At 37.1% G+C, this 12970-nt stretch overlaps 1 protein-coding gene across 2 annotated transcripts; it reads right to left on the bottom strand.

The window, feature by feature from the left end:
• Window positions 1-532: 532 nt before the first annotated feature.
• On the bottom strand, window positions 533-7005 carry LOC114471397 (protocadherin alpha-C2-like). Of its 2 annotated transcripts, none has more exons than XM_028460176.1 (3): window positions 4433-7005; window positions 3500-3535; window positions 533-940 (listed from the first exon to the last, which is right to left on the bottom strand). In XM_028460176.1, exons 1-2 carry the CDS (start codon window positions 6830-6832, stop codon window positions 3524-3526), a joined length of 2412 nt encoding a protein of 803 aa, XP_028315977.1. In that variant the 5' UTR covers window positions 6833-7005; the 3' UTR covers window positions 533-940; window positions 3500-3523. The 2 variants fall into 2 exon arrangements, with proteins under 2 accessions (XP_028315977.1, XP_028315975.1); XM_028460174.1 differs by having other exon boundaries at window positions 533-943.
• Between the last annotated feature and the right edge of the window lie 5965 nt (window positions 7006-12970).

A 12970-nucleotide genomic window follows, 5' to 3' on the forward strand; every position in this document is an offset into this window, starting at 1 on the left:
GGTCTAAATGTGAGCATAATGAACACATGTAAGTCTGTTTCCAAATAGATGTTCTGATGAGGCTGTATTAAAAAAACACTGGTACAATTATACACTGAACAAGCACCATTCAATCTTACTGTTTTAACATTATTTTGAAATGAGTTTACTTATGTCACAAAAGTATTAAAGCTTTTTTTGTCCATGCAGAAATAAGAGAAAGGTGGGATGGCTGAAGGCCACACACTGACATACATTTCATATATTCTATACAAATTACATCTCTCTTATAAGTAGGCAAAACCTACATAAAGCACAATAAGAAAACATTAGAATACAAAATGTAAAAAAAAAAAAAAAAAAAAAAAAAAAGACTGATTCGTCCATGTTCACAAATAACAATTGCAGGTTGTTGCTTTTCTGACAAATGTGCTGCTTTACTTTTTAGGTAACTTGTAGGCGTCATACATTAGTGCAGGTGCAATGAAGCAAGACAAGAAACCAAGGCTAACAAAAAAAAACAAAAAAAAGAATTATTCAAACACGTTTTTTGTTGTTTAGAGAGAAAATATGTATCTCTTAAAGGCATTTCATGAATCCCACGTCCACTCCTAAAGTCCTTGTAGTTTGAGACTGTTTGTGAGCATCTCAAAGATCTTGTATAAGTCATTAGATCTGTGGGGGAAGTCATGCAGTGCTGTCATGCAATTTAAAAAAAAAAAAAAAGAACTTTGTTGATAGGCTTTCCTTGTGCTCAGTAATAGAAAATGGTAGCGCTGTTTGATTGGTCACAACTGTTCATTAATGTTGCAGGATGACGAGCAGAGCATGATGGGAATTCAGCCGGGGTATGGTATGTGTGTTTGTGTTTCTCCTCTCCTCTGTGGATCATCACTACTCCAGCGTGCATCAGAAAGGGAATGGGGACTCATGTGGAGCTGCAGCTGCTGGTGGTGGATGCCTGCTTAAAAAAAAAACAAAAAAAAAAAACAGATAATTAGATACATAAGGAAAAGGATACTGAGATCTATTGAGATCTATGACGGACCAAACCAACACATCTCATGCAGCTGACGTCTGGCTCTCAGACAGGGGCTTGAGGCACACAACACAGAGGGTGAAGGGGATCCTAAATAGGTAGAGTCTATCAGTGAACACCATGCAGGGAGAAGAGTGGTTGCTAGGTAACTGGGTGACTAGCTTCTCTTTGTGCCTCTCCTGCACAAAGAATTAGGTCATAACTCAGACTACAGTATAGATCAGGATTTCTTAAACATGGGTACGTGTACCCCTGGGGATACAGCAGCACATTGCAGGGGGTACTCAGAAAATATTTAACAATTAGTTTAAAAAAAATTGGGAAATGTACCATTTATAGGCTTTTTTTTTTTTCAAAACATTCTCCACAAACTAAAAGTACTATTGCTAAATTAAATACCATATTTTCTTGTAATTTATTAAAACAGGATTATTTTATGCTGTTGAGGCCATTTTATCACACTTCTGAAAATTGGAGTTAATAATTTCCTACATTTACTTACTATTGAAGTAATCACATTAAAGTCACATTGGTATCGTTTAAAAAACTTAAAATTTCACTCATTGTTTTGAATTTGTAGATTATGTTTTAAGGAATCAACGTTGGAGAGACAGTCAGGGGTTTAGGAGAGCCCGCTGTTCCACATATTAAAAAGCTTATATGAAATTATAGAGAGGGTAAGGTACCACTGGTATAGTCAGTGTTTCTCAAACGGGGGTACGTGTACCCCTAGGCCAGGCTAGGGGTATGCGATGACGCAATAGGGGATACTTGAGAGAAAGAGGGAGAGAGGAAAATGAACAAATGAAAGCATTTGAGTGATTTGACATGGCATTTGTTGTAATTAGCACTATATAAATAAAGTTGAATTGAATTAAAAACATGGGGTTTTATGATGTTTATTTTTAGTTAAAACTGATACTCATATTAAATATTATCAGCAACTCACAAAACGACACCAAAAACACACTAAGAGAGGAAAACACTTAATACCAGCAACATGCAAAATGACAACAAATAGAGAAACGTACAAAATGACATAAGAAAACAACCAAACAACACCAAAAACACACACACTGAGAGAACAATTTAAATGAAAATACTACCAACAACACACAAAATCGACAACAAAAACACACAAAATAAGAAAAAAGATACACTGAATAAAAAGAACAGACAACGCAAAAATACACAAAATGACACAAAAAACACACAAAATTATGATAGAAATTACCTTGATTATTGGAACATAAACTAAGAATACAAGGATCAGTCTTGGTCCCATAGGAAAGAGATGACATTTGAAAAACGACAGAAATAAATCTGTTCAGGAGGCACTAAATACTGTTTCATTCTACTTATTTACAAAATGAGATTCTTAAAAATGTGTATTATCACTAATTCATTCCATCATTATGCTGTAGAGTTATTTTTTCACAGAATTCTGAGTAAAATGTTACAGTCGGACAAAGGGGGTTCTTGGATTCAAAAGTTAGAGAAAGGGGGAACTTGAGACAAACATGTTTGAGAACCACTGGTATAGATCAGTGGTTCTCAAACTTCTTTGGCCCAAATACCTCCTTTCTACTATTTCTAAATCCAATCCTTTTTCTCAGATACTGTAAATGAGTGATTATACATTTAAAAAAAAAAATCTCACATGGTAAATAAGTGAAATCAAACAGTATTTCCTCCTGAATAGATTTGTTTCTATTGTTTTTATCATTTCCAGTCAGACCAAGACTGACCCTTGTATTTTCGGTTCATGTTCTAATCAAGATTTCTTCTATCAATATTATCATAATTATTATTTTTTACTAAAACAAAAAAAAATCATAAAATCCCGTATTTTTTATGTTTTTGTTTGTTCATTTTCCACTTTCTCTCAAGTCGCTCCTGTAGTGGCATCGCGTACCCCCATTTGAGAAACCCTGGTATAGACGATGCTCAAAAATCAATCACCACAGTCGGACATAAGCAGCAGAGTGATGTCACTTATATGATTCATAAATAGGATATTTTATTCGTGATGATGGTCAGCACCGATTATTATTCACATGTACAGCATCTTTTTAACACAGTGATTAACATTAGATGTGTTGTCGCTCTCTTTACATGAGCATTGTAACACTTAGGAAATGGTTCCAGCATGAATTACGTTTTTTATTTAGTTTACTAAAAATAATTATTAAGCTATGCTTGCTTATGCTGAGTTTGCATGTTAGCATAAAACACTGTAGTCACTACAAGTAGATTTGTGGTTACTGATATAGACTAGAACTATTTCTTAGACATGATGTTGACATTTTAACAGCTTTGTTAACAACTGTGGTAGCTATATTAAAATGCACAGCTGTTAGTAACACAATGAAAAGAAAAGGATGAAATACAAAGTAAAAAGACAAACAACATTCAAATGATGAATCCTGCAATGTAGTGCAGAAAGGTCATTAATGGTTGGGGAGAGAGAGTCTGACATACCTCCAGCTGCAGAGTGGACGTCCCTCATTTCGGGTACTTTAAAATGGGCAGAAGAAAAGAAAGCAGTGTTAGAAGATCAATGCGTAAGAAGAGCTACATGTATGCAAACCATGCTCACAGAGTCATTGTTGAGACAGTATAACATACATTACTTTCTTCTTGAGAACAAGCGAGTAAACAATATATTGGTTTATTGAACAATTTAACAATCTGTGACAGTCCGATGCTGTTTAATCCAGCAGAATACTTACCAACATGGACAAAAACAATGACAGTGGCTTCAATGTTTAAACATCTTTCTACTCATGCATGAACATGTAAAATTGGTTTTCGGACAGTTTTGTTTCATTGGTTTTTTTTTTTTTTTTTTTGTGCGTGTTTAAGTGGTGACTTTAATTATGTAATACTCAAAAGTGGACGTTTGATCAAATTTATTGTTGCACGATTACAATAAAAGAAAAAAAACATTAAATCAAAAGAGAGACATATGAACACTTTCAGCCTTTCTTCAGTCTAAAAACTTATAAATGTTGTTCTACCATATGCAAACAGTAACACAAAATAACACTTCAAAAGGGAATCATTTCTTAGTAATAAAGGGGGGCTTGCATTTTGAATTTCTTTCATGAAGAATTCCAACATAGAAGTGATGTTTGATAGATATGCATCACTCTTTTGAAATATAAGTTAGTATTGCTAAATAATTTAAACCTATAGTTTATGTTGAATCTGAGCATGAAGCCATATAAAGCATTTTTGTGGCTTAAATAATGCATTAAGTTTTTGAAAAACAAGAGGATAAACAAAGAACAAACTAATAATAATAGATTTCTAGTAACAACTTGTTCAGATTCCTTTGAATGATGAGTGCATTTAGGTTAGAATTGAAGACGAGCTCTAATTCACTCAAGTCAAGAGAGTTACCATCTATACCTGCAGAGTAGAAGGAGCTGAGCCACTGGTGTCCGTCAGTCCTGTCCCTCTGGGGATGCTGGACACAATGTATCTGGAGCCCTTTGGTGCAGGTTGTCTAACCACCAGCTTTCCTTTCCTGGTCTCTGCTAGAAACAGGCTGTACCAGTAGGCATCGTTGGACACCAGGGTGGAGTCTGCGATGGTGGAGTTCCTCTCACTGATCACACTGTTCCTGCAGGGAGGAGCCGTTATGCTGGCCTTGGGTTTCTGACACTTCAGCACGATGGTGACCAATATGGTGATGAGCAGGAGGAATGACACCGAGCCCAGACCGATGACCAGGTACAGGTTGAGGTCTGAGAAGATGTCGTACTCCAGAGAAACCTCGTTCATGTCAGAGTTGGCCTTCACAGCCGTCTCCACCGTGGACAGCTTGATGGTGACTGTAGCAGACAGAGCAGGCTCCCCGTTGTCCTTAGCAACAACCACCAAACGCTGGTGGCGTGGATCTCTGTAGCTGAACATCCTCATAGTCCGGATCTCTCCGTTGTACTGGTCCAGGCTGAACAAGGTGGCATCAGTCACCTGCAGAAACTGGTAGGTGATGCGAGAGTTGTGCACTGAGTCTGTGTCCAAAGCGATCACCTTGGCAACCAGGGAGCCTTTATCAGTGGATCTGGGGATCTTCTCCTCCACCACAGAGCCGTGTGCGCGCCATGGAGACACAATGACTGGAGCGTTGTCGTTCTGGTCCACGATGATGATGTGGACGGTCACGTTACTGCTGAGTGGAGGAGAGCCTGAGTCTCTGGCCTCAATGTGGAAGAGAAACTCCTTCTCAATCTCATAGTCAAAGGTTTTCAGAGCGTAAAGATTCCCGTTCTCTGGATTGATGGAGAACAGCATGGACATGGAGGTGTTGGCTATCTCCTTCTCTATGATGAAGTACACCAGATACTGGTTTTCATGGAGGTCTGGGTCAAAGGCAGTGAGAGAGCTGAGCAGAGCTCCAGGTGCGTTATTCTCCATCACACGTATGGTATAAAAGGACTGTGGGAACTGTGGGACGTTGTCATTGACGTCCAGCAGCTCTAAAGTCATGGTTTCATTGTCAGATAAAGGAGGAGAGCCTCTGTCTGTGACTGTGAACGTGATGACATATTCTGGGACCTTCTCACGGTCTAACGGCTCTGACACCAACAACTCATAATAGTTATCAGACGACTCCCTCAGTTTGAAAGGCATGTTGTCTGGAATACGGAGATCAACCACTCCATTATCACCTGAGTCTTTATCACTCACACTAACCACAGAGATCACTGTGTCCATGGACTCATTTTCTTTTATTGGACTTTGGAATGATTTAATGGATATTTCAGGGTGGTTATCGTTCATGTCTGTCACATGGATTGTCAGTCTACACTGTCCAGATAAAGAGACGGGTCCTTTATCACTGGCTATCACTTCCATTTCATAAACTTTTAAATCCTCATAATTTATCATCTCTTTTACTCTGATTTCTCCACTTTCTGGATTCAGATTAAACATCTCCTGTGTTCTCTCAGACGTGTACAGACTGTATGAATACACTACGTCAGAGTTGGACCCTTCATCCAAATCAGTAGCATTTAATTTAACCACCAGACTGCCAATGGGAGAATTCTCCATCACATTAAAAACATATGAGTCTTTGTCAAAAGAAGGGGCGTTATCGTTCACATCCAGCACGCGGACTATGATGCTGGCTGTACCTGTGCGGGTGGGAACCCCTCCATCCACAGCAGTGAGGGTCAGATGATGGACAGCCTGCTGCTCTCTGTCCAACGACTGTTTAAGGATCAAATCTGCAAACTTGGAGCCATCTCTTCCAGTTTGAATTTCAATAGAGAAATGCTCACTTGCACTGAGATAATAATTTTTAACAGAATTTACTCCAACATCTGGGTCTGCAGCATCATTCAGTGAGAATCTCTCTCCAACAGCAGTGGATTCTGAAATATCCAAATGCATAGTACCTCTACGGAAATGAGGGGCGTTGTCATTAATGTCAGTTATCTCCACCTCAATATTAAACATACGGATCGGATTTTCAATCGTGGCGTCTAATTTCAGAAAGCAATTTGTTTTAGATGGACACAGAAACTCCCTGTCAATCCTTTCGAGGATCAACAGCTCACCTGTCTCTTTGTGTATGTCGAGGTATTTCTTATTAGCTACAACATCGATGCGCATTTTCCTTTCACGCAGCGTCTTCACGTCTAACCCCAAATCAGCTGCTAAATTCGCGACCACAGAACCTTCCTCCATTTCTTCGGGAACAGAATAATGCGTAACCGTCCATACCGAGTCCACGATGGCAGCCACGCACAGAAACTGAAGCACGTAACTCACTCCGCTGGACCGTCCGGTGTGAAACATAGTGGAGGAAAGTCCCGAGCAAACGCTCTGGTATCTGACGGAAGAATGTGAAAGATGTAAACAGACACGCTGCTCAGAAGCGAAAGCGTCTCCACTCCAGCACAGGAGTGACGTGCGCGCGCTGCACCCACCCTGAATGTCTAATGGATGACGATGACCTCATCAACGACTCTTTTTGTTTTTTTTTCTTTATTTAAACGAAACAGCAACAAAATTATATACATAAAACACAATAAATTCAAATCAAAGATAATTTGACAGTGATTTCCTTTAATCCAGTTTAAAAGGAACGAGTTTCAGTCCAAAAACGCATTTTCTCTATAAGTATATTTTACTATTTACAAATCCAATTTGTGTTTGTTTTGTTATTGTCTTTGCAACGATTGGGAGAAGTTTGAAAGGACAAACAGTTTGCACTTTTCAGCCTTCTGCTTTGTGTTCTCAGCTCAGCGGGAGTTTTACGCACAGCTGCGTGTGCGTATAGAACCAAGGCTGAGCACGACACGAGGATGAAAACTTTCAGCCTGTTCTAGATAATGTATATGATAATGTACATGATCAAATGCCATGAAAATATATTAAATACAGGGTAGAGTGAGTAGAGTATACATTTACTGTCACTCAGATAAAGTGCAAGAAAAAAGACAAAAGAAGGCAACACACAAAATACGCAATAATGGAACCTGAAAAATAATGCAATAAAGGAGGTAAAATAAACTGTATAGGTACAGAGGCTATGTATAAATAGAAATATCAATAGAAAAAATAAAATAAAAAGTATAAACATTATAAAAAAATACAAAGGAGAAAAAAAGGTTTACATTAATATATAAAATGAAATTAAAGTCAAACAACTTATAATGTTCTGAATCTAACTCTTAAATTTCACATAATATTCTTTAAAATAATACTTTTTATTCAACCTTTAAATAACTAAAATTAATCTTAGACTTTAATTATTTTCTCAGGTGAGCCTAATTGAAAGAAAAGAGAAGGACGTACACATTAGGGCGCAATAGGCCTGGAAAATGTATCATGATATAAGTGTTTCATATTTATTCAAAATAAAGACCAGAAGAAAAAGGCAGAATTTTCGTTTTTTTTTTTATTATTATTTTCAACGGAATCTTTAACATTTAAAAAGATGGCAACACAAGTATGAAAAAACAGAAAAACCTTAATTAAATAAGCAAACTGGTCAATGTGCAAATACAGGCATTAAATAAATGCTTAATCAAAGACAATGTGTAACACATTTTGTAAATAATATATCAGTGAACACCTGAGGTATAGAACTAACATCTCTGACATGAAGCCAGCAGTAATATGTCAGTATCAAACCAGCATAAAATTGCAATAAGAAAACCTTTCAAAAAAGCTCAACATGGCTTCACTGCAAGGACAACTGTTTCACCTAATCAGGCTTTAAGGCCATACTGGTATATGTAACAATAAACACATTTTAAATCAGAATAAACTCGACATGAAACAAAAACTTGTTATTCAGTCCAGTCATAGCTCTGGAATATAATAAGAGACCATTGCAATTTTTGTCGACACAGAGGGCTACACGTAGCTACAGCGTTGATGTGACACAGAAACATAAATCTCATCTGAGAGTTTACATTGTTTTCACTCTGTTCCGTCTCAACCTCTGCTAAGAAGACTGTGGACAAGACGCGGAAACTGACACATTTGCAGACAAGCGAGCGCTGAGTCATAATTCCAGCCTTGGGTCATAATTTCAGGTGGTAAAACATGAAACTGCTACTGTACACTACTTCTGAGAGGCTAAAGCAGTTCATCTACCTACCGCCTGTGCGATTCTGGGTCAGGGGTCATTTCAGTTCAGTGAAACTATTGAACATTCTATCGCACATATTTTCTATTGATACTGATCAAATCTCTATCACGAAATATATTATCATTTTATCTCCTAGGCCTACTCCAGATATGTTTCTCTCCAAATAAAGTAAAAGGATCTTTCTTCTGCTGAAAAGCTATGGTACAATGCCTTATGAAAACATGCATTTGCAAAATGTGGCTGGTTAAATTCACAAAAACCAGGTTCAATAAGGAAGGTTTTTGCATGCCAGAAAAGTTCATTGTATAAGGAGAGTCGCTGCATGCTAAAATGCTATCATAAACCAGCAAACAGGTATTTGAAGTTGCAGGTGCCTCTGGAGTCCCACAAACCTCATGGTGTAAGACCCTCCAGAAGCTTACGTTATGTTGAATCTACTTCTCAGCCTTCTCTAACCATCACCCACATGCAAACAGTTTTATTAACTGATTAGTGCCGTGCAACCTTGGAGGGTAGATTAGTGGAGTGTCAACATGTCAAACAAGACTGCAAAATCACTAAAGAGGAAGTGAAGTACAGTATATGGAAAGCCAAGTGAATTACATACTTAATATTTTTTTTACATCATTCCTTGGCATTCTTGATAGTTCACAAGCTGCAAAAACTCAGGCCTGTTAATCATGAATTAAGGTTTACTTGAGTAGTGAATATAATTGTATGTCATAGGACAGAGTAGGCTGAAATGCTCATGCTCACTTTACATGTTAACGTGTACCTGCATTTGATTTTATTTTTTTTGACCAGTGAACTTGTATCCAGAAAAATAAACAGGTTAACTCGTAACACATTTTGCTCACTAGTGAGCTGGGGCAAAATGAATTAATCTAATTCACTGAGATGGTGTGACTGCCATACATATTTCCTTAAATTGTATTGTAGTAAGTATAGTGATACAAAAATGTTTTACACTAGTTAGCTTGTGAGAAAAATATCTGCTGCAAGTTAACTTGTTCATTTTCTGGATACAACTATACTTCAAAAGACAGAAGAAAATGCGTGCACATGCGTACACGTTAACATTTATATTCAGAAAGGTCAAAAACAGTAGGCACAGTGCCTCTCACTAGGTCACGTGTACTATTTTGAAGCTTCACATGTAAATTCACAACAAACCCCAACGAGTTAACTAGTAAGGACTATTCCTGTTACTTGTTAACATGTACAAATCAAGGTGCACTTTCAAGTTAACATGCTGCATTTCCTGAGGAAGCATGTTCCCTGAGTCTATAGTGCAAATGAAGCAGGTGGGATAATATTATCGTGAGTATTAATTGTCATGTTTCATTTTGGACTGGAGAGCAAATAGTACGACTTGGTGAATGCTCCTCCCACCTTATCATTATATTTTGTTTCTGTATAATTAACTAGGAAACTAGTATACACTTTTAGCCCCACTAGTTCAGTAGTGATGCTGCAAATGGGTTTACTAGTAACTAGTAATTATCTTACTTTTACTATAGTTTACTGGAAAACATGTTGGGTCCATATAGTTTACTAAGGACAAAATAGGCTTGAGCTAGTTAACTAGATAGTATGTTCACTATAGCACACTAGCAACATAAAGTTGTATGCATGAGTTAAATAGAGACCTTAATGATTGACAAGTAACATTTTCAGAGTTTTTGTAGCTCACTAGTGTGTTTCTTAATATGTGATACCAAGGCATAATGAAAGCTACTCAGTGGTCTTTCAATAGCAGAGTCATGAATCATGGAAGGCCTTTTATAGTGATACTTATCTAGAGTTTCTGAGTGACCACTTTGTTCCATATAGAAGAAGAACCTTGCTTTTTTGTAGCAAAACTATCTTCATGCATGACAACACACCTCCTCATGCTTTAAAGAAAACATCTGTGTCACCGGGCACGAAATGAGATGAACTCATGGTGTGGTCTCTGAGATGGTTCACACCTACACAGCAGCTCTGGGAAGCTATTCTGATATCTAGCAAAGGAAGTCAAGTGTAAACTCTTACAAGAACTCAAAAAGTTCAACAAATGCAGGAACTGTGAAGATGATATCAAAGAAGATCTCCTATGTTAACATGTAACTATGGTAACATGTAATCAATAGCTTTTGGTTAACGTAAACATTGCAAATTCAGCAAAAGGCAGTTATTTTCGGTTTTTTATACAATGTTTTGAAACTGTGTTGTACATATAAATGTGCACCAGTGCATTTTTATTTTTTCTTATTTCATTAAAATACATTTATCATTGGGAGGTTCGATCACCAAATGGAAATTTTATTGATACGACAATGATTTGAATTATACTAACTGTAAATTTATTTGACTACTCAAAAAAAAAAAACAGACAAAATTATAACTATATAACTACAACAAAATGCAGTGTAATACGTGCACAAGAAGAAAAAAAAACCATTTTAGAGCATTCCGTCTTTTCTTTACAAATGAAGATCATCTGACACCATCATCCTGCATGTGTTCCAATCACTTCTGGAACAGAATTAATTTCTATCTTAGTTCTTACTACACACACACAAAAAAAACAACAAGACTATCAATAATAATATTATTATTACTACTACTGTCACTATAATCAAATCGCGAACCAACATTATTTGTAAAGCAACATAAATAAACAGAGGAGGACAAATTGCTATGCATAGTGACATAACATGGAAAATATATAAAATACAATAAACACCCATGAAGCAATATCAATTTAAAAACACACCAAAATAAAAACATTGACTACACAGTAAAAATAATAATAATAAATTAATAAAAATAACTGTGTTACGGCTGAATTTACGGTTGACCTTATTTGAAGACATGATTCATTGCTCTGGTTGAATGATGGAGTCCAGGAGAAGCATTGATGATTTTATATAAAAAATAGTTTATTCTAAACTAAATAAAAGAATACAAAGTGGAAACAAAAATGGTGACCCCCTGGCCAGGCGATCCAAAGACAGAGTGACGAGACACAATATTAAAGCCACGTATATCTCTCCTTAGTTCCCCCCTCCCTCCTCCTCCCCCGAGATTGAGACAGAGGCAGAGGCAGAGGGAGGAGGTGAGGACAGAGGGTGAAAAAAAGAAAGACAGTTTGTTCTTTTGGGTCTAAACAACCAGTTCTGTTATCTGTCGGTTGTCTTAGAGACGGAGTGTGCGTTTGTGTTTGTGTGTGTGAATGAATGTGTATGGGGTGTGCTATGTGACATGTGACTGTGTGAGCATGTGAGTACGCACACAGAATGCCTATGCGTCCTTGTGCGTTTATTGTTTTGGGGAGATATTGTGTGCTTTTGACAAGGCAGTTTGACCCAGCAAGGTTTAAGACATGAAAGTCACACAATGGAAAGTTACACCCCAAGGCTTAAGGATTAAAATATATAAGTAATTATATTATTAAGCATAACTAATTATTCTGCCCCAACAACTGTAAAAGCACAATGTAAATTGCAAACAGTGTACATAAACAGTGTACATAAAATCAACAATTAAAATCCCGTAAGCCAAAGAGGAAAGGTGTGTTCTTAGCAAAGATTTAAAAATAGGCAGAGATGAAGATTCCCTAAAGTGAACACCCATAACTGCAAAAGCACAGGCTGTGTTTGAAATGGCACACACTGTACTTCACACAACAAACTCAATGAGTACCTACTGTCTACTATATACTAGAAGTATGGTTAGGATGACGACCATTCCCACTGAAGTATACTTCAAAGTTTCCCAAGATGCATTTCAAACCTACAACGACAAAACCTGAAGCACACTGAGGCTAAATATCTCCATTGATTCGCCACCTTTGAACGTTCTCAAAAAAAATTTAAGCAAGAAAGTGACCAAATAGAATATCAACATGTGGTCATTTGAGCCATAAAACTCATGCAAAACACATTTCATGCCAACATTTCTGAGATTTTTGGAGACGTGCCATTGTGCTACTGACAAAACTTCCGGTTACATTCAAAACAAGAGCCCTTGTTTAAAAAAAAAACCTACTGAAAGACAAGAAGAGATGATTTTGTTTCGAAAAACTTTTGTTTGACTTTTAGCTTGAATCAATTTTACGTTCCGCTCGCAAAGCATCATGGGACAGTTGAGTATGACGAGTGTGCCCACCGTGCACACTTAAAAAATGTCGTGATAAAGTATACAACTGGGTATTTCTTGCATACTAAATCTTTCCATATCTAATGTGAATGCACTACATTCTAATTTTGACGTCAGATTTAGTGTGAGTCGTATGTTAGTATGAGTAGTACGTTATTATGCAATTTTGAACACAGCCACCGACCCCTCAA

Source organism: Gouania willdenowi, chromosome 10 (assembly GCF_900634775.1).
Source record: "Gouania willdenowi chromosome 10, fGouWil2.1, whole genome shotgun sequence".
In the NCBI taxonomy this organism is placed as follows: domain Eukaryota; kingdom Metazoa; phylum Chordata; class Actinopteri; order Blenniiformes; family Gobiesocidae; genus Gouania; species Gouania willdenowi.